At 32.0% G+C, this 24,875-nt stretch overlaps 1 protein-coding gene across 1 annotated transcript in view; it reads left to right on the top strand.

The window, feature by feature from the left end:
- Positions 1-24,875, top strand: part of LOC114335131 (gustatory receptor for sugar taste 43a-like) — a 92,099-nt gene that overhangs the window by 17,735 nt on the left and 49,489 nt on the right. The window contains exons 2-3 of the mRNA XM_050655942.1: positions 322-511; positions 5,182-5,375. Coding sequence (XP_050511899.1) covers positions 325-511; positions 5,182-5,375 — 381 coding nt within the window. The 5' untranslated portion in view covers positions 322-324. The remainder of the gene's footprint in view (positions 1-321; positions 512-5,181; positions 5,376-24,875) is intronic.

Genomic DNA, 24,875 nt, shown 5'->3' with positions numbered 1-24,875 from the left:
CCGGTGAGTGTATATACACCGTTATTAAGCGTCAACGCCCTTCGGTAGGGATCTATGGAGAAGTTTCACCAAGCCGCAAGCCCTTATCCCTTGCCGAACTGCTCCTTCATAGGCCGATCAGACACCAGTTTACTCCAAGTCGTAGATTCTATATAATTTTATACTACGACGTTGGCTTTTTTTATTTTTCAATGAGCGGGCAGGGAATCGAAACTTGATCGTAAATCCGCTAGATTTGTCGATCGAGCGCCTCAGCCCACTGAGCCATCTGACCGACACAGGTATTACCAGATCACTAAAAAGTATTATTCTTTATTTTAGCAGATGAAAACAAGTATGCAAAAAACCATTATTTTAACATCTTCACAATATCAATTGCTTCGGCCAATAATTTGGATTTGTAAATGTTTTTGTATTTTACCTTTTACAATTAAAAAATCTGATAACGTCTGGTGGATTTATTCGTCATGGTGGAGCGTCGTTACTGGGGCGATTGGAGTTATAACAATAGGTATGTATTTTAGATATATTATAACTAAATAACTAATTTTCTTTCCATAATTAAGACTTTCATTGCAGTCGTACCGCAGCCACTTGGTTTATTATACGTCGACCTTTCAGCATTACTTCCTGTAGATGTATTGAGGAACAACTTTAAATTAAATGGGAACCCTCATTTGTACTTGTCGATTTTGATTTCTTATGTCAGTTCAGTACCTAAGTTCAAAAAGAAACCTTCTACAAGCAACCAGTATCGTAATTGAAGATTGGCTAGGTCCATTAACAGTATCAGCGGCATACTTCCCACCAAATTACCCACCAAATAAACAAGAGATGGAAGAATACTTCTTGTCTTTAGGTCACAGGTTCCTAGCAGAAGGTGATTACAATGCGGAAAATATAGCATGGGGCTCAAGACTAACAGCTCCAGGTAGAGGTACTAACAGATACACAGAGTAGTGGACGAAATAAATGAAGCATTTTAGCAAAAAGTTACTGCACGACTGCTTTCTTAGATGTGAGTCAAGCCTTTGATAAGGTTTGGCATGATTAACTGCTGTTTAAATTAAAAAAATCACTCCTCCACTCACTGTACACTATTATGGAATCCTACCTAAAAGAAAGATATTTTACTGTAAGATCCGGACAGACAACATCAGAAATCACATTGATAAAGGCAGCAGTATCACAGGGCAGTGTTCTGTTCTTGGTCCACTTCTCTATCTTATCTACACAGCTGATTTTCCAGCAAGCAGTCAAACAATCACAGCTTCCTTTGCAGACAATAAAGCAATAATAGTTAAACACAAAGACCCAGTCATAGCCGCAAAAATTCTCCAACAACATCTAGTGAAAATTCAGGACTGGACAAGAACCTGGAGAATTAAAGTCAGCGAAGTAAAACCAGTGCAGGTTACAATTACCAAATGCAGAGGTACAGTGCCATCTGTTACACTAAATGGAAAATATCTGCCTTAATCTGACAGCGTCAAGTATTTAGGGATGCACTTGGACCAAGGACTTACCTGGAGAAAGCACATATTTAACAAAAAAAAAACAACTTAGCTTGAAACTCTGCAAATACTTCTGGCTATTGGGAAGACAGTCAAAACTTAGTTTAAAAAACAAATTATTGGTGTATAAAGTAGCCTTAAAACCAATATGGACATATGGTGTATAACTATGTGGTACGGCTGCAAACTCAAACATAGAGATATAGGAACACTTCCAGTCGAAGGTACTACGGACCATAACAAATGCACCTTGGTTTATACCAAACAGAGAAATCCGAGACCATCTCCAAGTAGCTACAGTAAAGGAGATAGTGAGTGAATACAGCAGCAGCTATTTGGTAAAATTAGAAAACCACCCAAATAATCTTGCACTGAACTTGCTAGATAATAGTGAGCAGACTCGGAGACTGAAGAGGCACAAACTATTGGAGCTACCATATAGGTTCAAATCAGCAGTGAAGTGAAGTGTAGTGCAGTGCAGTGAAGTACTTACCCTTACAGGGCACAGTTCAATAATTTAAGAGACTAGTGGAGCCTTTGTTATCACTGGATAACAAATCCAAATTTATACATACACCCCTTTGGACAAACAACAAACATGCTTATAATTTTTATGTAATGATTGCATGTAGTAAATATCCTATAATAAAAAAAATATTGATCGCCAACCTCCATAGAGAATGCACGTAGGAGGAGGAGAATATCCCTCTAGGGGTGTGGCACAGAGCAACTTTGAAGTCGTAAATAGAAAACCCTTTTTTTCATTCGTGATTGGTGGTGCTGTAACCGCATAAAAACAATAAATTAATATATAAACAAAAAGAGGCCACAAGTTTGTAAACTAATGTTTATGATACTGAATATCCCACTAAACTTATGCATATACCCTGAATCGGCTACACAAAATGGGAGCCTCGAGATCAAACATTACAATAAATTTTATAAATACGTCCACCGAGATAATAGCCATTTCCTAATAATTACATTGACAGTACATGCCGATGTACGTTTCACTTAATGTTTTAACTGATTTACTCCAGGCTCTGGGTGAAAAATAGATCGATTTCAGGATATAATTCAGGAATTTTTGAAACCTATCAGGTGTTGTAAAAGACGATGCCAGGAATAACTTCTACTAAAATGCGACCAAAAATATTGTAAGCTTTTTTTTATTGCGATTTTCATTTGTTAAATTTGCAGTTTTTAAAGATTTTTAATTTTGCAGCTTAGGATATTGATTCTAGAGAAAAACTTTTTAATAAAAAATTGTAGTAAATTAAAAAACCTACAATTTGTGCTATGGTAAGTTTAATTTCGTATATTGGTTATTGCAAAACAGCCTGCGAAAGGTCCAAAATGGCCGTTTTTTACAATTGCGTTATTTATTGTACACATATTTTTTTTTATTTTTTAAAGCTTTAAAATGAAGACCTTTAAATTCCAAACATAAAAAAATTGTAAGGCCGGATTAAAGAATTTTTTGCTTAGATATTATAAATTGTTTATCCCAAGAGGTCAAATGTCGAAGGCTATAACTTAAAAAAAAATCGTAGAGAGTTGGTGAAACATCAAATCTCCTTCTAAAGAAATATATTTTCATATTCTGATGTAAACAAATGCGTAGAACATTTTTCAACCTCTAATTTTTGGGTTTGAAAATATTTTTCATTATAAACATTTAGAGCTGAAGCGGCCCTGTACATCCTATGAATTTTTAACTTACAGATTATTGTTGCTAAAGACGAAACGATGATTTATAAAAAAAAATTAAAAATTTCTACGACCAACTGAAGCCGAGCTAAATGTTGGGTTTGAAAATAAGGGGGCAAATTTCGTTATAAACATTTAGAGCTGAAGCGGCCCTGTACATCCTATGAGTTTCTAACTTACAGATTATTGTTGCTGAAGACGAAACGAAGATTTATAAAAACATAAAAATCTTCTACAACCAACTGAAGCCGAGATAATTGTTTCTTTTTTCTTAAATCGTAGTGCCTTTATTTATAACAATTAAGAAAATATTTTACAGTCATTGACTAAAAAAGCCTTATATTATCTTAAAATAAAAATTATTATTATTATATTTATATAACAATGAAAAAATTAAAAATATAGTTATATATTTCATATAATATGTATCATTTTTGTAATATTATTTCTTCAGAAATGAGATTTCACATATAAAAATTCTTCAAGAAAAACAAATACAGTGGTAAATAGACGATATATTATACTGGTAATATTATTAAATTGTTTTCGGTCAAAATTTATTACCAAGTTACGTAAAAATTTTCCGAGCGCGCGGATTTGAAGCGAGCCGGGCGATTTGCAAAATTCGGCCGCTCGCAAAAGCACCGATTTTAAAAATAATTTTTAATAATTAAATGTAACTACATTTTTGAATAATTTTTATTTTAAGATAATATAAGTCTTTCTTTAGTCAATGACTGTAAAATAATTTTTTAATTGTTAAAAATAAAGGCACTACGATTTAAGAAAAAAGAAACAATTATCTCGGCTTCAGTTGGTTGTAAAGTATTTTTATTTTTTATAAATCTTTGTTTCGTCTTCAGCAACAATAATCTGTAAGTTATAAACTCGTAGGATGTACAGGGCCGCTTCAGCTCTAAATGTTTATAACGAAATTTGCCCCCTTATTTTCAAACTCAAAAATTAGAAGTTTAAAAATGTTTTACGCATTTATTTACATCATAATCTAAAAATATAACTCTTTAGAAGGAGATTGGATGTTTCACCAACTCTCTACGATTTTTCTTTTCAAAAAGTTATAGTCTTCGACATTTGACCTCTTGGTATAAACAAATTATAATATCTATGCAACAAATTCGTTAATCCGGCCTTACAATTTTTTTTATGTTTGGAATTGAAAGATGTTCATTTTAAAGCTTTAAAAAATAAAAAAATATTTGTACAATAAATAACGCAATTTTAAAAAACGGTAATTTTGGACCTTTCGCATGCTGTTTTGCAATAACCAATAAACGAAATTAAACTTACCATAGCTCCAATTGTAGGTTTTTTAATTTACTACAACTTTCTATAAAAAAGTTTTTCTCTAAAATCAATATCTCAAGCTGCAAAATTAAAAATCTTTAAAAATTGAAAATTTAACAAATGAAAATCGCAAAAAAAAAACTCACAATAGTTTTGGTCACATTTTAGTATAAGTTATTCCTGGCATCGTCCTTTACAACACCTGATAGGCTTCAAAAATTCCTGAATTTGATCACGTTTTTTCACCCACAGCCTGGAGTAATTTAACCTTGTTTGCAAATCAATCATTAGGTTTGTGCAAATATTCTTTGAAACATCTTTTATATACATATATTTTTAGAATTATAAATTTTAAGCAAATTATACATATATAACGCATTAGAACCTCATAGGTATTTCAAAAATAATATCCATACCATAGGTATTCTATTTTAAATCTCCGCTCCAATACTAATAAAAACTATAATAATATATAATTATTATTATCCTCCTGAATATTATTCAGGAGGATGAAAGAAACGTACAATTTGTAATTTAAATATGAAAGTGTTTTCTTATCAGTAATCCATAAAAGAACAACAGTGTTCATCAGTAAAAATAAAGAATTTTTATTTGATGTCGTTCTTTTCTAAATTGTTTATAATCTTTTTAGGTACATTAATTTTATATGGGATCTACACTAAATATAATATGGACGTAGTTTTCAAATTAAAATCGAATAGTATTGGGACTAAACTTGTTAATGGTGCTAGTATTTCTACACTTATGACAACATTTCTTATATGTTATTTATCTTCGATTATAAATTTTAAATATTTACTAGAATATTTTGTGCAATTGAGTAAGGTAAGTATATAAATTTAAATAAAAACAAAATAAATACCACACCTTATAATGCAGGAACCGAAGCTTTTCACCTCGCAATTTTTACAGAATGGATGGATTTGCTTGAAAATTTGAGAATAAGTAATGGATAGTACAATGATCAAAATCTGTATGATGACGAAGGCCGCTTTTACCATGGGGTGGTTGCCACCCCATCTCGGGGGTGGAAATTTTTTATTATATTTTGACCGCAAAAGTTGGTAAAAACATTAATTCTAAGCAAAAAGTGTTTTATACATTTTTTTGATAAAATTAATAGTTTTCGGTTTATTCGCTATCGAAAGTGTTAGTTTTATACCTACCGAAAAAATCAATGTTGTTAATCAGTTTTCTACTAATAACTCAAAATTTTCGTTTTATCCAAACAACTTTACTTAACAAACATATACCTTTTGAAAAAATAAACAAAATGGTTTTTTTAGTTTTCTTTTAGTCCGATAGTAATCGAGCTATACTTAATTATATGTTAGCTCTTCTTCTTCAAATACTAGACATTGTAGTTTCAAAGTCAAAAGACGGGAAAACTATGGATTTCTCGAGGATAACTTATAAAATTGAATTTAAAGCATTTAAAAAGATCTAGCTGCAAAAATAAAAAAAAATCTCTAGCTCAAAAATTAAATGACTTCTAAGGAAAAGAATGTCAGTCCCTATTTTTTTCAGTAAAAAAGTGATCGGAAAGAACCCCCTAATTACCACCATAATTAAAATTATTCATTGACCTTATTCGGTTTTCTTTATTTTGTGTATTGTTAATAGATTCTAGAAGTTTGACTGGCTTAGGATGATTAGTTTTTAAAGAAATGGAGTTAAAAGCGAATAACGAATTTTTGTAATTTGGTAAAAAATGCACCTATCTTCAGAATAGAAAGATTAGCACCAGAGATACGAAAAAACGTTTACATACGAAATTGTAGCTTTTTTAATTCCCAAGAACTTGGTATGCGAGAATTTATTCTGCGGCAAAAATTGAGCGAGCTTTTGACAATTAAAACTTGTACAAACATGCAAAAACCACCTTTACCAACCCTTTCAAAGTCACCTCTTTTTGCGACTGAGGATATTAAAAGGACCTAATATTACAAAGCTGTATTTGTATTAATACAAAATTTTTTTTACCAAACTTTCTAAGAGAAAAAATAAAAAAGTTACGGTTAAAAAACCAATATATTTTTTTGAAAACAAAGTAGAAAAATCCAGTTGGAAGCATAATAATGTAAGTTAGCGGTGATTTTTTGTATGGTATACGCTAGAAACTTATATATTATGGTGGGCGTACTGGGAAAATCCACTAACTCCATTTTTTTCAATTTTGACATTTTTCTACACATCCTCAAGCATCAATATGTTAACAGGAAAAACCCTATATCTCTAATATATACGGTGGATATAAGGAAAAAACCCTATATCCACCATGCTTAAATCGGCACATTCAATGACAAAGAAAATTAACTAACTCCATCTGTTTCAATGTTTTCAGGAATAAGATAATGCTTTTCCAAATATTTTTATGTACCGGGTGTCCGAATAAGAATGGCTCTCGGCTATATCTCAGGAACCGTTTATAGTAGAGCTTTGAAATAAAAAATTTTATAACAAAAGTTGCCTCAGGAAAAGCCTGGAAATTATTTTCATAATTGTGGGACCACCGCTAGAGGGCGTAATTGAATATCAAAAATTAAAAAATCTAAATTTTACAAAATTTTCCCAATGAAGGGGCACTGGAAATCCGATCGTCGTATTCTTCATAAAATTCTACGTATACTTGATTTGACAAGTTTAGGCCTACCTTTGGAAATAAGAGGTGGGGGTGAGTGGGAACCTTGTTATGAAAAACTGGCTGTGAGTCCGGTTCTGCTTAATCAAATTTTGCAAACTTGGTCTTGTTGAAGATAGATCTTTTTCGTCAATGTAAAAGTTATGATTTCGAACCAACTTACTGAGTAATATGCCAGCTAGAAGGCGTTATTTAATTTTTTTCAGAAATCTAGTGTTCCTTGGAAAATATTAAATACAAACATGCATTTTTAATACCATATTACAAAATTAGACAAAATTAGCAACAGAATAACGAAAACCGCATGTTAACACCTTTTTTCTATCCCGAGATATCTTACAAAACGTGTAAATTTAAAAACATAACTGTTACTGTCACCGGTAAACGAAATAATTCATTAAAAGTAGTGTGCTATGGAAACAACAAAAAAACATTTTCCAGCTCTCAGCGTATATTAGGTTTTTTCAACGCTTCTCATTTGTTTCGAGCCTCGTTCATATCTCGTATATTAATATTATACACGGATTATACGGCATATGACCGAGGCTCGAAACAAATGAGAAGCGTTGAAAAGCCCTATTACAAAGAAATAAAAACAACTATTTAGTGATGACATAAACGTTCAAATTTTTGCCCATCATTTTCGTTGCAAACATTTACTCTTTCAAGAGTAGATTGAACAGCAGTCTCAATTTCTGCTCTCGATATGCTTTGAATGGCGTTTAGTATTCTCTGGATAATGTATTCTAGAGTAGTGTATGATGGGCAACAATTTGAATATTTAGGTCGTCACTAAGTAGTTCTTTTTGTTCTGTGTTATATTTAATTTTAATAGTATTGCTTCTCTTTATATTGTTGTTTTAATTAATTATATTTTTATACGTTGACATCTGGAAAATGTTATTTTGTTTTTTTCCACAGCACACTACTTTTCATTAACTTAGTTTACCGGTGATAGTAACAGTTATGTATAAAATTTACACGTTTCTCGAGATATCTTGAGATAGAAAAAAGGTATCGACATGCGGTTTTCGCTATTCTATTGCTAATTTAATCTAATTTTATAAAGTATGATTAAAAATGCATACTTGTATTTAATATTTTCCAAAGAAAACTAGATTTCAGAAAAAAATTAAATAACGCCTCCCAGCTAGCTTATTACTTATTAGGATGGTTCAAAATTATCACGCTTACATTGAAGAAAAAGATCTGTCTTCAACAAGACCTAGTTTTCAAAATTTGATTTAGCAGAACCGGACTTACAGCCATTTTTTCATAACAAGGTTCCCACTCACCCCCACCTCTTATTTGCAAAGGTAGAGTTAAACTTGTTAAATCAAATATGCGCAGAATTTGATGAAGAATACAATAATCGGATTTCCAGTGCCCCTTTATTAGGAAAATTTTGTAAAATTTAGATTTTTTTATTTTTGATATTCAATTACGCCCTCTAGCGGTGGACCCACAATTATGAAAATAATTTCCAGGCTTTTCCTGAGGCAACTTTTGTTATAAAATTTTTTATTTCAAAGCTCTACTATAAACGGTTCCTGAGATATGGCCAAGAGCCATTCTTATTGGGACACCCGGTACATGTATGTGCACAACACCTGTGGTTAACATCCTTCAAAATCATATCCAGGTACCAAAAGTTGAACAATAAGCCCATCCGATTTTTAGGAAGTAATCCATAAGGTATAATGTTTAAACGCGTTTTTCTCAAAACTCTACTTTTGTGAGTTAGTGGATTTTCCCAGTATGCCCACGATATACGCATACATTGATTCATACTCGACTCATGGAACTATATAACACATACGAATATGTACCGGGTGTCCGAATAAGAATGGCGCTCGGCCATATCTCAGGAACCGTTTATAGTACAGCTTTGGGAAAAAAAATTATAACAAAAGTTGCCTCGAGAAAAGCCTGGAAATTATTTTCATAATTGTAAGTCCACCGCTAGAGGACGTAATTGAATATCAAAAATTAAAAAATCGAAATTTTACAAAATTTGCCTAATGAAAGGGCACTGGAAATCCGATTATCGTATTCTTCATAAAATTCTGCGCATATTTTATTTCACAAGTTTAAGTCTACCTGTGCAAATAAGAGGTAGGGGTGAGTGGGAACCTTGTTATAAAGAAATCGCTGTAAGTCCGGTTCTGCTTAATGGATTTTTGCAAACTTGATCTTGTTGAAAACAGATCTTTTTCATCAATGTAATAGTTATAATTTGGAAACAGCCTATTACGTAATATGCCGGCTAGGAGGCGCTATTTATTTTCTTTTTAGAAATCTAGTTTTCTTTGGAAAATACTAAATAAAAGTATGTATTTTTTCCTGTATTACAAAATTATACCAAATTAGCAACAGAATACCGAAAACCGCATGTCTATACCTTTTTTCTATCTCGAGATATCTTAAGAAACGTGTAAATTTTAAACATAACTGTTGCTGTCTTATGAGTGGAAATATATAGAAGCAAGTAGTATGCTATGGAAAAAACAAAGAAACATTTTCCAGATGTCACCGTATATAGTAAATCAAAACAAAATATGAAAAACTCTACTACTCGGGAGACGTCTTTGGGGTTATTTCATTGCATATATTCTAGCCACAACAGTTGCATTTCTTATGCATTCAAAGAATGTGGCTATCATGTCAAATGCTTCTTAATTTGTAAGAATCATCTTGAATTTCACTCTGTATAAATTTTATATAAAATTTAATAGAAACAAACCGCAACAAACCACCAATAAACAAATTTTTAGGTTTTACTGATTTGACACATGATGACTTTTTGAAGTTAATACTTCTAATAGTTATATTTTTCTCCATAGCACACTACTTGTTTCCACTTTGACTTCCTTAACTTAGTTTACCGGTGACAATAACAGTTATTGGGTAGTTGGGAATAGGATAATTAATATTAAAATATAATGAAATAAAAATTAAAAAATTGTGTAGAAAATCTGACGTTTTTACATTTTCTACGATTCATCGAGAGAAAAGCAAATGCGCGGAGGCAGCAATTCATAAAAATTTACATATTAACGCTGTTATTATTTTAAGTATTAAAATTAGTGTAATATTTAAATAAAAATAAAATTAAACTGTTTAAAATATATTTATTTCGTTAAAATCATAATAATAGAAGTATAACTTCTTACTCGCGTATAAAGTACACACTCTTTTTTTGTTATATTTTATAGTGTTTATTTGTCTTATTGTTGTTTTGATTCATTATATACGGTGACATCTGGACAATGTTCCTTTGCTTTTTTCCATAGCACACTACTTGCTTCTATATATTTCCACTTATATGACAGCAACAATTATGTTTAAAATTTACACCTTTCTTAAGATATCTCGAGATAGAAAAAAGGTATCGACATGCGGTTTTCGGTATTCCGTTGCTAATTTGGTCTAATTTTGTAATACAGGAAAAAAATTACATACTTATATTTAATATTTTCCAAAGAATACTATATTTCTAAAAAAAATAAATAGCGCCTTCTAGCCGGCATATTACGTAATAGGCTGTTTCCAAATTAAAACTATTACATTGACGAAAAAGATCTGTTTTCAACAAGACCAAGTTTGTAAAAATCGATTAAGCAGAACCGGACTTACAGCGATTTTTTCATAACAAGGTTCCCACTCACCCCCACCTCTTATTTGCACAGGTATACTTAAACATGTGAAATAAAATATGCACAGAATTGTATGAAGAATACGATGATTGGATCTCCAGTACCCTTTCATTAGGCAAATTTTGTAAAATTTCGATTTTTTAATTTTTGATACTCAATTACGCCCTCTAGTGGTGGACTTACAATTATGAAAATAATTTCCAGGCTTTTCTCGGGGTAACTTTTGTTATAAAATTTTTTTTCCCAAAGCTGTAGTAAAAACGGTTCCTGAGATATGGCCGAGAGCCATTCTTATTGGGACACCCGGTACGTATACATATTTGTGTAGGCCTGTATTCGTAAATTTTAGGCGGGACGAATATAAATCAATATAATTATTACATAAAACATCCGAATCAAATTTTATCCTCCTTAAGTATTTTTTTGAGTAATTTTGAGCAAATTTAAGCAATTGGGGGTAGTTTGCACCATTAAAAAGGAAGTTTTAAAAGGTCGAAATAGTCAATAAATAGTCACACGTTATAAGCTTTTTTATAGGTTTTAGCAATAAGTGGTAGTTTTTACCCTTAAAAATAAATTTTTAAGGGTGCAAATACTCAGAAATTATATTAAGAATATCAATCCATTAGCACATAAATCATCCGAATCAAATTTTATCCTCCTTGAGCATTTTTGAGCAATTTTAAGCACTTAAGAGCAGTTTGCACCTTCAAAAATTAACTTTTAAAGTGTTGAAATAGTGAATAACTATAGTTGTCCTTCACATAACATTTCGAACATTTGTACTTATGGTAGTGGTCTTTTCGGGCCGCTGATCACAGTTTAAAGAAGCAGAAGAAGAAAAAGAAGATTATTAAGCTTCTTGACAAGTGACGTCCGCGCATCACTGTTTTTTTTCTGTGCGTGTACTGATCACAAGTGCTTTCCAAATAGTTTTATAAAAATTATTAGACAGTGTTTAAAATACCACAAAAGTCATCAGAGAATAATTGTGTATCCCGAAAGAAGCGGAAATATGAAAATTTGCAACAGAAACTGGTAGAGTTAAGGTATTTATATGATATTTTTTGGTTTTATCCCAAAAGACCAAGTTATTTATAAGATATTTTTGAATCATTTTATGTTAGATAAATTAAATTATGTGTGAATAGATCGAACTATAAATATTTAATATTTACGAAATGACAATTTTAACCAAATTCAAACTTGGGGTCCTTTTTTGTTGTTATCAATATATTTTCTCTGTTGTCATAGTTACTATATCTCGCCTTCTTCCCTATTCGAAATACTCAAAACGTCAATAGTATTTGTCAAAACACACAGAGATGTAACAGGCGCTATGTTGCCACACTGCACTGTTTTTCCTATTAATGTTTATTTTGTAGCAAAATGTCCGACAGACATGATATTATGCAAAAATTTATATTGTTTGTGTCAATAAGGATACCTTAAGGTAGCCCAAAGTAATACAGACTACATTATTAGGGGTTTAAAAATAAAATTATAGCCCAAAGGTTTAAAATAGAACAAAATAAAGGGTTTACCAATAAAATTAGAGCAGGGGTGCTTTTAAGCAGCCTAAAAAATCTTTATGATTATTTGACCTGCCTCTATTTTTCAGAGGTACTCTACAGCAGTCCAGAAGTTTAGAATAGAACAAAATATATTAGTTTAACTGCTTTTGTAAATTTTACTTCGATTTCACGTTACAAGCAAGTTTACTTGCACTAAATTATTTGTTTGGTTTTGTGTTCAAACAATAAAACTAGAGCAGAGGTATTTTTTAGTAGCCTAGACAATCTTTATGATCATTTTATCTGCTTCTATTTCTCAGAGGTATTTTTACAGTAGCCCAGCAGTTTGGAATACAATAGAATTATATTTATTTCACTACTTTTGTAAATTTTACTTCGATTTAAGATTACAAGCAAGTTTAATTACACCAAGCTTTTTGTTTGGTTTGTCTTCAAACAATAAAATTACAGCAGAGGGTACTTTTTAGCAGCCCAGACAATCTTTATGATTATTTTATCTGCTTCTATTTCTCCGAGGTACTTTAATGTAGCCCAGAAGTTTAGAATACAATAAAATGTATTTATTCAACTACTTTGTGCACATTTTGCCTAGATTTCATATTACGAGGGTAGTAAGTTTACTGCTTACATTAAATGTTTGTTTGGTTTGTCCTCAAACAATAAAACTAGAAGAGGGTACTTTTTTTAGTAGCCCAGAAAATCTTTATTTTGAGCTACTCCTATTTCGCAGAGTTACTTATAGTAGCCCAGAAGTTTAGAAGAGAATAAAATATATTTAACTACTTTTTGCACATTCTGCATTGATTTTTATCGTCTACCTTAATATTACAAAGTTAGTAAGTGTACTTACAATAATTTTTTGTTTGGTTTTGTCAAAAATATTAAACAAAGATACAAAATCAGCTTTATTAAGTCATCTCGAAGTCATTACGAAGCCACAAAAGACAACTGTTTATCCAAAGACTATACCACAAAGCCAAGCTGCTGTTTCCACTCAGCATCCATCAAGAGTTCTTTCAGAATCTAGCAACTTTAATCAGCAGCGTTTAAACTTCAATCCAACCTTGAGCAGACCAAGAATTGGACAAAGTCAGTACTCAAATCACCCTCTACTAGCATCGAGATGCAAACAATCGAACAGACAGCAGTACCACAAGCAAATGAGAACAACCAGGATGTCATACTAAATGTCAATAAAAATTAATAGGGTAATATGGCTAACTGTATTAAAATATGGAAAGGGATTACTTCAGATAAGAAATTTTTAAGTTTGGTCTAAGGTTTTAATATTTTATTTAAAACAACGCCCTCTGAAGAGAGAGCACCAAAAGTTCTCATAGACCCAAACTGGTCGTATGACAAAAAAAAAATTACTTGAAAAGTAATTAAAAATTACTATTTCTCCTTCTTCACACACAAAAGGACAATTTATTTTTCGTAGTTTTTTGTGCCTGAGAAGACGGAAATCAGATATTTTGTTTTGAATTTAAAACAATTGAATTGCTTTATAGAAGCCACATATTTTAAGCTGGAAGACTATAATAGGTCAGTCCTCAAGCTCATTTTCAAGGGTTATGGCAAAAATAGATTTAAAAGTTGTCTATTTTGCTATTCCTGTTCATTAAAATTCTAAAAAATATTTAAAATTTAAGTACAGAACTTTTTTATATTAATTAAACTGTTTACCGTTTGGTTTGAATAATATCTCGGCTTTTATATTTACAAAAACTTTAAAACCAGCCCTAAATAATCTAATAACAGGAGGCTTTACTTTTGTCAATTTTTTAGAGGAACATTTACCAATTTCAAAATCATATTTAAAATGTAAAGAAAATATTGTTTAAACATTTTCTATGTTTTTTCTGCTTGGGATTTACTATAAATAAAAAAAAAAAAAGAAAAGTATACTTTCACCCCCACAAAATATAACTTTTCTTGGTTTTACGTTTGATTCGAACCTGATATATTTTGCACCTGCTGACAAAAAAAAAATCTAATAGTATTCAGAACATCAAAAATAAAAGTACATGTAAAATAAGATCATTTGCAGCCTTAATCGGTCAGTTTGTAACAGTTCGTCCATTTATGGAAGTTAAATATGGAAAATTATACTAAAAAAAAACAATATATAAATAAATACAAAAGAAACGTAGCCTCTTTCTTAAACTAATAGTTATAACACTAAAATGACCATACCTAAATACTTAAAAATGATTACAATTGGTGGTTAAATAACATACCAATTAGTGAGCAAAATATAAAATAATCCAATTATGTACTTGAAATATTTTGCGATGCATATATCTTTTAGCATGGCGGGTATGCTGCATTGATAACAAAACTCATGGTTTTTGGAGTCATGAACAACAACTACATATAAATGTACTTCAGTTACTAGCAGCATATAGTGGCTTGAAATCCTTTTTCAACGAATATAGGAATTGTAACATTTTGCTAGGAATAAATAACGCAACAGCTGTGTCTTGCATTAACAAGATGGGTAGTGTACAGTACTCAACATTTGCAGATAAGTTTAATAATTCTGTGAAAATAGGAATTTAAAAATGATTTTTGTATCTGTAACAGTAAAAAAAAATGCTTTTGCCTGACTCGGAATCAAGATCTTTAAAAATAGAAACAGAGTAGGTATTCTTTAAGTGATAATTGTGTTACTATAATTTTTGAGCAGCTTCTTATTCCAGAAATCGATATGTTTGCCACATATCCTAAAAAAAAAAAAAACAAAATGTGCAAGGTATGTAATTTTGAACCCTGACCCCGGATCAGAGAAAGCTAATGCCTTAACTCTAGATTGGCATGGATTTATATTTTATGTTTTTCAGCCTTGGTACACAACCTTTGACCACCATACCTTACACAACCAAAAAGATAATTATGGACCTGATAAAAATTTAATCTAGAATTTTTTTTGGGGTTTTATATCCAGGACATCCTTTGGGTTTCCATATTCTTGTCAGGCAAGCTTTTTAAGAAAAGGCATTCCTGAGGATTCCATCCCATCTATTACAACAAATCACTAAATCTGTATGATACAGTTTTCAAGAGATGGTGACGGTTTAGTATAAAATAATAACCATTTTGCTTATGAATTATCAAATTTTAATTTTATTAAATCTATCGTAGAACCGGATTATAATTATAGCTCATATTAATATTCACAATGCTGCATTGGCGTTGATAGAAGATATCCTAGAATATTATAAAAACATTTTTAAATTTTTTTACAAATGTATATATAACCTCAAACCTTAATTGCCCAAATATTAATTAACTTGGGACCCTCTACCAGTATTACTTTATTTAGAAACATTATTTCGTCTCACAAGCCTTTCTCTGAAAAATCTTACTTACAAACTTGTAATGTTGATTGCACTCACTTCAGTTCAGAGGTTGCAAACCCTGTACCTAATAAAAATTCAGAATATTTTCATGGATCAAGATAAAATTGACATTTTGATATAACATAGGATAAAGACTTCCCCAAAAAATAATAATAATAATAATAAATAAACAAATATCAACCTATTTAAAACAAAAAACACAGTTGAGAGTGTTTAGAGATTTCTAAAACATTCGTCCTAAATCGGAAGACAATTTGTTTATAACTAAAAACAAAAAAAAAAGAGACGTATAAAGCAACATCTACCCAGGCGTTGAGTAGATAGATATAACATTTTTTTTAAATTAAAAATATAGACACTAATATTTTTAAAGTGTATAGTGTCAGACATGCATCTACCTCAGCGAGAGTTAGAACTGGATTATAGAAGATATTAGAGAGACGGCGAGATGGACAGAAAATTCTCAAGTATTCAATATTTTTTATAATAAACCTCTAGCAAAAGATTACGGACTCTTTGCAAAACCGTATTTTCTGGTGAGTCCATGTAATTGTATGTAATTGTAATTATATTACATGTGTAGGTTACTAATATTAATAAGAACATTAATTTTCTTATTATGTTTATTTGTACCTGGTTGAAAATACACATCTCATATAATTAAAATATAAACATGAATCTTAATTAATAATTGCTCTAATATATTAGTTAGGTATACATATGTATATATTTTGTGTAAAGTTTCTAAAAAAAAAAAAAAAAAAAATTGCTAAGTACTATTCATTTTTGGATTGCAATGTACTTTTGTTTATTTATCGCACAATATTGTTTAATCTTTCAACAGCCTACCATAAGTACCAATGTTCGAAATGTTATGTGAAGGACAATTAATTGATTGGTTGACTTACCTGTTAAGGAGGGACAATCATAATTGTCCTATCTTACATTTCGAACATTTGTACGCTCCCCCCCATTGATTCTTTTGAACCCACCCATGTCTTGTGCGATAAAAATAAAATAAAAAAAAAAAAAAAAAACAGTGATGCGCGGACGTCACTTGTCAAGAAGCTTAATAATCTTCTTTTTCTTCTTCTGCTTCTTTAAACTGTGATCAGCGGCCCGAAAAGACCACTACCATAAGTACAAATGTTCGAAATGTAAGATAGGACAATTATGATTGTCCCTCCTTAACAGGTAAGTCAACCAATCAATTAATTAGAGTATTAGACAATCATTATGTAATGCATTTGAACAAATTTCACCCTTTTTAAGCTTTTTTATAGGTTTTAGAAATAAAGGGTAGTTTTTACCCTTAAAAATAAAAAGCGCCCTTTAGCACATTATAGATTTTGAAGCAGAAGGGTCAACTCAATTCCAAATTTTTATGCAAATCGATCCATTCTGTAAAAATTGCGAGGTTTTGTCCTATTTTAATCTTCATTATTTGGACTATTACTCAGGCCCGGATGTTCCTAAAAACGAGTTTTCGTCTGCCGAGCGCATAACGTCACTCACAGAGTAATCGCTGGCGAGATATAAGGAAACCAATATAAATAACGTCAAACTTCTCTTATTTTATTCAAATTACAAAAGGTAAAAATCTGAAATTTACGCAGAAGTTACTATATATGTAAATACAACTTTTTGTCCAAGAAATTTTAAAATAATTATCCACAAATTAAAATTAAAAAAGGTATTTAAAAGACCAAATAAATTTGTATAAGTAACTCAAAAACTAAACAAGTATATAATTACAAAATATGTTCGAGCATTATTTTAAATATTTAGTTAGGTTTGAATAGAGAACATGAAATAAATAAGTGCTGTTTTCGAATTAACGTTTGTATAAATAAAAGTTTTATTCCTACACTTATTACTAAACTTAGGCAAGTATGCTAATAAAAACGTATGAAATATGCGCATATACAGTAGTTTAAATAAAATATGCATGTTGTTTTCACCCAATTTTGAAAAAATGTGAAAACGTTGAATTATTTACGTATGTCTGTCCGTACGTCCGTCCGTAGACACAATTCTTCCGTCATTATACCAGGTAGAATGACAAGTGAGGTGTCGAATGAAAGCTTATATTATAAGGATGGTACTAAAGGTGAGAAATTTGACCTAGGACTTCCGGTTTTCGAGTTGCAACCGGAAGTACTGTTTTAAAGTCACCGGAATAGTACAAGCGATATATTATTCGATCCGCTTTAGCAAGACGAGAACAAATATATACTTCCGTTTTCATGACTGTCTGTCCGTCCATCCGTGAATATAACTCCTCCGTTACTAATACAGATAGAATGACAAATGAGATGTCGAATGAAAGCTTATAACCCAAGGATGGTGTTAAAGATAAGACATTTGACATCGGACTTCCGGTTTTAGAGTTGCAACCGGAAGTACCTACCGTTTTAAAGCGATATATTATTTGACGTGCCTTAGCAAAATGAGAATAAATGTAGAGATACTTTTGGTTATTATACCTATAATTTTCGGTTAAAAAGTTCTAACCGGAAGTGCCATATAATATAATCGCAGAAATAGTACCTGTGACATATCAATCAAATCGTATTGAAGAGTCGAGCTTGAATCTTTGAAAATTAAAATTTAAAAGAAAATTAGCTGTTGAAAATTCTGGGAAAATTCTTGTAACCTGAACGAGGTTACGAGACGGTTACTACAGTTTCCCAGAATTTTCAACACTTAGGTAATTTTCTTTTAACTTTTAATTTTCGCGATTTCCGGAATGGAAATCGAAACTCAAACGGTAGTATTTAAGAAATGTAATTTTCGTTACACCAACAATTGTGGCTCAATCCCATATACACATTATTAAGAGCTTTTTATTGTTTTCTAGGCCAAAATTTTTTTCCATTTTCTTTTGGTAGCTCTCTGGAGGGTAATTGATCTATTTAGTTCTTTTATGCGAATGAACATTCTTGCTCTAAAGAACAAGCGTTTTGCCTTTTCGGGGCATTGAATATCTACACTTTGCAACAAAAGACTTTTTATGAAATTTTCACCACATACTAATCCATCTTTATTATGTGCAGCAAAAAATACCCTGTTGAGACTCTCAATGGCATTCATGAATGCAGAAGATGGTTTTGACAAACCACCCTCGCTCAAATGATCTATCCACGTAAATGATGCACTCGACGAACTTTGCAATGATTATAACGTTTAAGTTTTCCCAGTGTAGAATTTAATTCAGTTTTCATTGCTACATGGATTTTAACTTATTTCCCTGTAGACTTCAGAATCTCTAGTGCCGTGTTTTTCTTAGAAACACATGTGTGCTATCGATAGAGTCGAATGTTAGACTTTAATAGCTTTCTGGTGAATGATATGGGCCTTGCATCCCATAACTCATTTTAAGTATTAGGCTTGTTAAGCCCTTTATAGTGTTAATAAGGCCCTTTTTTGCATTTCTGTGGCGACCGTTGGCAAGTCGCGTACCCCAAGCCGTCAGTCTTATTTAAGCAGAAATCTGAGATATCTTGGATTCGTGAGTTAAACTTTGTGGCAGTAAGTTAAGCCGTGTCAGTCATGTAGTGGACGTTAGTTGTTTTGTGATGGACCAGCCTAGAATTTTCTTCTGGGCTGGTCCCTGGCCCAAGTCCCAGTTATCACCTATCGCTAGCACCTGAATCCACATTACACTGTGGCCAAAGCTATTCTTTGTCGTTCCTTTTATTTCGACTTCGCCGCTGGGTAAATGACCTGGCCTAGATAAAGAATGCCTCTAAGGGCATCCTCTACATCTGCTTCAAGTAAGTTACGCATCCTTTATTAGAAGTATTGAGATGTCTTCTCGCGTGTCCAGAACAAGGAACTTATGTTTGTGTTTCTTCCGTGGGATAAGTTCATTGACTTACAGTTTTAGCCCATTTTTAGTGTTAATAGTGACATTTACATATATGCCGGTCACTTGTTTTTTATTTTTAATATTTAAATAAAAGACATTTTCACCATGTAAATTTTTTTGAGTATCTTTAGAGTATTATTATTGAGTATTATTAGATTTATATATATAAACAAAGAGCTCTTTCGTTTTTGTTGTAAGTGAACGGTAAGAATAAGTTTTATTTAGAGTATCGATTTTTTACTTTTTTGAGTAACTTCAGTTTATTTTTTTTTGAGTTAATAAGAGTTATATTCGTTCACTTACATTATAGGTACATCTCGTATTTTGTTAGTTTTGCGGTGTTGGTGAATACACCAACGTATATGCAATTTGTTAACCATTTTTAAATAATTATTGTGTAATTTTTGTTTTTGTGGTTGACGTTTTTACGTTTTATTTGCATATATTATGTGAGCATTAAGAGATTTCATTGAGTATTTTAATAAATGTTTTGTTAAAGTGTACGATGTCGTTTTTTATTTATTATTTACAGCTCAAGACTAAGAACAATGTTGTTTTGTCGTAGCATTCTTGCTAATTTGTTATTGTTGTGTTATGTTTCGTTAATTATTGTTCCTTTGAGTATTTTTTGGTCAAAATACCTGGCGCCCTATATTTTCGTTTGAGTATTAAGTATTTCAGTTTCCTTAGAGTCCAAGTGTCAAACCAGCAGTTAATGTTATCTATTTACCTTTTGTCTATCTTCGTTTCATTAGCTCTATTCGCATACCATCGTTTATTCATTTAACACCTTTCATTGTAACAGAAGCCCAACACAAAGAACCATGCCCACATCTCTTCCGACTGAGCAACGTGGCCTTTGTTTCGTCAATGTAAACGATTGGACCTTTCCATCTTCGGTCATTCCTTATTCCATCCAAGGATAATATCGTCCTGATCCTTCTGGTTCAGCCTTCATGACCTCGTGTCCATCTGATCGTTATACAAAATGGCGCCCCTCTCGTGGAGCCTTATACAAATTACGTGGGACTTCTTCTGTTACCTATGGTTGCCTTATACATAATTTCGTAGAGCTTTGTCAATTGCCTTTTCACGGGCTATATATATTTTCTTGTCTATGCGTGAAGCATGATTTTCTTTTTTATCATGTTCCTATTAGACCTGATTTTCTTTTTTTGTTCAAGTTTGGCTAATTTGCAGCTATTTTTATTGACAATATATTTTCGTGTTATTATTTGCTAATAGATAATAATAGTTTGACACATTTTAGTTTGTTTGTTTCCGCTTATTGTATTTAAATGTCAGTGTAGTACCTTACACTTTCATTTCTGCCTTTTCGAATTCTAGAGTATCATTTTTTGAAGTATATAGTATAGTATCGATCTTTTTTCTTTAGATATATTTTACTTGAGTAAATTTGAGCATTTTTATTACTTTTCCTTATGTCAAAGGGATACGTCTTTTGCTATGTATCTAATTAAGGTAAAGGTATCTAGATCTTGAGCTGTGTATTTTTTGTAGCAAATCACAAAGAAGTTGTAATTGTTTAACTTTTTGATTTTTACGTTTATTTTGTGCCGTACTTTGCAACTTTTGTGATTTATTGTAGTTTGCTTTATATCGTTTTATTGTGCATTTTACTTTTTATATTTTTTGTATATGTATTGTGTTGCGGTATATTTATTTTTTTTGTACTGTATTGCGTTTATTTTATTGCATTTAGGTACCGTTTTTGAGTTATGAAATGCTTTGTAACTGTTTTTAGAGGTAGCAACTATCACTATTATTATTGCGTTGTCTTCTAAATTTTCGGGTACATGCTTCTTCGTCGTTCAACGATATTGTTCTGTCCGGTTTTATGACCAATCTTTTCTGACGTTGTAGAATAATATTGTTGTAATGACTTCTGTGCAGTATATTTTTGGATTTTTATGTGGTTATGTATTTTTGATGATATCCTATTTAGTTGATATCGTATGTTTTTCAGTACCAGAATGTTTTGAGTGGTTTTAGAGAGTTTTTAGTCATGGCGTGGTGTTAGTCTGGAGAATGAAAGAGTCCTGCAGCTTTCCGTCATGCTATTGTTTTAGGTTTGTGATTTAAGTCTTAAATGAAAGAAGTTAAGCTGTCCATTCCAGAAATTGTTTTTGACAATTAGCTATTAGTCGCGAGTGAAAGACCTCGGCGCATGCTGTTGTGAAATATGTTTGAGAAATTATGTTTTACCACTCCAATATCAGCATTCTAAAATCTATTCGGTACAAAACTACTTCCAGTCCAGAAAATATTCCTTTTTTCAGTGTAGAGTCTTCGTTTACCGTTACGTAATCTTAATATTTTTCGACTAGCCTACGATAAGGTGGTTGACATTTCAAAATTCTTGTCCCACCCCCAATAACAACATCTGTCAGGGCTTGAGGTATTTAAGTGTGTCTTTTGACCCTAATTTCAGATAAAGAGGCGTAATGTTTTTATTAGCTTTTATTTAGCATATGTTGCAACCGCAAAAGCTTGTAGATACACTTATTTTGATAGTAGATATTTTTAAAGGGCTATGACCCTATTTTAGGTATTAATGAGATGTAAAAAGTAGCATCTTATTGCTTGTTTATATTTCACAAGTAGTTTGACTAGTGAATATAAATTTTCTATGTTTAGGTAGCAGATAATGCAAATATTTTTGTTTAGAGTACAAGAATTCGAGTAATTATTGTTAGTTCTGTCGCTAGTTTGAATGAATTAGGATAATGTTTTGGCAATTTTGTGTCGGCTATTAAGAATTTAATTTTTTTGTTAAATACAGGCACGTACTAGGTCCAGATGTGTTTGCAGAATGAATTTTGTTCTTGGGGCTTACATAAAATACTATTTCGATAAAATGTCGTATCTATTTAGGACATCAGTCCCTACTAAATTGTGATACTTCCCTACCTGTGAGCTACCTGTGATTTAACCTAACGATCTAAATTACCTTTATAATAATATATTATCATATATATTTTAATAGAAAGGCGTCTAGTATGCGTAATTACTTCCAGTCCTAATTAAAGGTAGATTTCGACAATTATCTGAACTTTCCTTTGTTCATTTCTTTCTATATTTCTTTGTTGAGAACTCCTTGGCATGTTTTACTAACTTCTCTATTCCTTTTGTTTGAGTTCGAATTTATTCGTTACGTGAGATAGTAATTGTGCTTTGGTAATTTTATATGTTACTCGTGTTTATTTGCTTTTGTATTCTGTTTGCTGTTTGAATTTGTTTAGGCTCTTCCGGTTCATGTTATCGGGATAGCAGTAAATATTTTTTTGAGTTAGTGTTCTGTGAACATTATACTTATTTTAAGAACGTTTGATTGCGAAATGCTTTGTCCTAGACCGGCAAAGTGAAATCAAATAAGCAAACCACTAGCAATAACTAGTGCGTCTGTTATTATTAAAGTCCCGAATGAAAGATTTCGTGGCAATTTTTGAGTGTAGCTCATAAAGTCCTGGATGAGAGACTCCAAGGCACCTATGCGTTTAGTCGAGTTTGTTAGAGCTCGAGTTTGTTTGTTGTTAGTGGAAGCACTATGACAAATATTTTTGTATTGAGTTTGCTTGTGCTAATTTTTCGTTTGGTTTTGAGTTAATTCCAATGGAGTTGACTTTATTTTAGTTGAGTAGATATTATTTAAGTTATTTATAATAATGTCTTATAATATATTCAGACATATCTTGTCCTGATTACATTCCTTGTCTTTCTGGGAGTTTCTCGATTGAAAATTTTCCGCCGTGGTTAACCCCAGAAGATTTTTATGGAACTTTTGGCCAACCTGTTTTCTTTCCCTGTCATAAAATTTCGACCAGCTGTTAATTTCGACACTTTGTTTGCTTTGATCTTGCAGTCAAAACCTTAGCATTGCTTGACGCTTACCTAGTTACCGGTTGAGGGGACAACCATAACGAAGTTTGCCTACGTTACCTTGTTGGCTACTCGCCTTTGTTGAGCTGGAGCAACCCTTATTTTCGCGTCCAAAACTTCAACATTGGTATGTTCCACCTTTTTAGTTTGGCTAGAGCCATTTGTGTAGATATTTGCCATTGGTCGTTGTACTTGTGAGTCAACGAACCATACCTTGAGTCGACTTTCGAGTTGAATGTTTAGTTTTATGATAAGGATTAGAGCAACACTGTAGGTGTTTGCTGCCTTAGTCGTTTAGAATTAGAGTAGTCCTTGTATATATAGTTGATAGTTTTTGTGTTTTATTTGCGTTTAGTTTATCATAGAGATAACCCTTTTTAGTTTGGTGTTTGAGTTTTATTGCTTATTAGCTTTTTCCGATTTGGTCACTTGTGTTCAAGCACCTCAAGTACCAAAACCTATTTTAGTGTGTCTAGATCATTACCAACTGTGTCAGGCTACTGCTTGATGGTCAGTCTTTTGTTTATGGTGCTTACTGCAGACTCCGATTGTAAACAGTGGTATTACACCACGGTTTAAATCGTGGGGGGAAGCTGTATAACGTTTAAGTTTTCCCAGTGTAGAATTTAATTCAGTTTTCATTGCTACATGGATTTTAACTTATTTCCCTGTAGACTTCAGAATCTCTAGTGCCGTGTTTTTCTTAGAAACACATGTGTGCTATCGATAGAGTCGAATGTTAGACTTTAATAGCTTTCTGGTGAATGATATGGGCCTTGCATCCCATAACTCATTTTAAGTATTAGGCTTGTTAAGCCCTTTATAGTGTTAATAAGGCCCTTTTTTGCATTTCTGTGGCGACCGTTGGCAAGTCGCGTACCCCAAGCCGTCAGTCTTATTTAAGCAGAAATCTGAGATATCTTGGATTCGTGAGTTAAACTTTGTGGCAGTAAGTTAAGCCGTGTCAGTCATGTAGTGGACGTTAGTTGTTTTGTGATGGACCAGCCTAGAATTTTCTTCTGGGCTGGTCCCTGGCCCAAGTCCCAGTTATCACCTATCGCTAGCACCTGAATCCACATTACACTGTGGCCAAAGCTATTCTTTGTCGTTCCTTTTATTTCGACTTCGCCGCTGGGTAAATGACCTGGCCTAGATAAAGAATGCCTCTAAGGGCATCCTCTACATCTGCTTCAAGTAAGTTACGCATCCTTTATTAGAAGTATTGAGATGTCTTCTCGCGTGTCCAGAACAAGGAACTTATGTTTGTGTTTCTTCCGTGGGATAAGTTCATTGACTTACAGTTTTAGCCCATTTTTAGTGTTAATAGTGACATTTACATATATGCCGGTCACTTGTTTTT

Source organism: Diabrotica virgifera, chromosome 7 (assembly GCF_917563875.1).
Source record: "Diabrotica virgifera virgifera chromosome 7, PGI_DIABVI_V3a".
Lineage (NCBI taxonomy): Eukaryota > Metazoa > Arthropoda > Insecta > Coleoptera > Chrysomelidae > Diabrotica > Diabrotica virgifera.
This window is presented reverse-complemented; position numbering and strand designations above follow the sequence as displayed.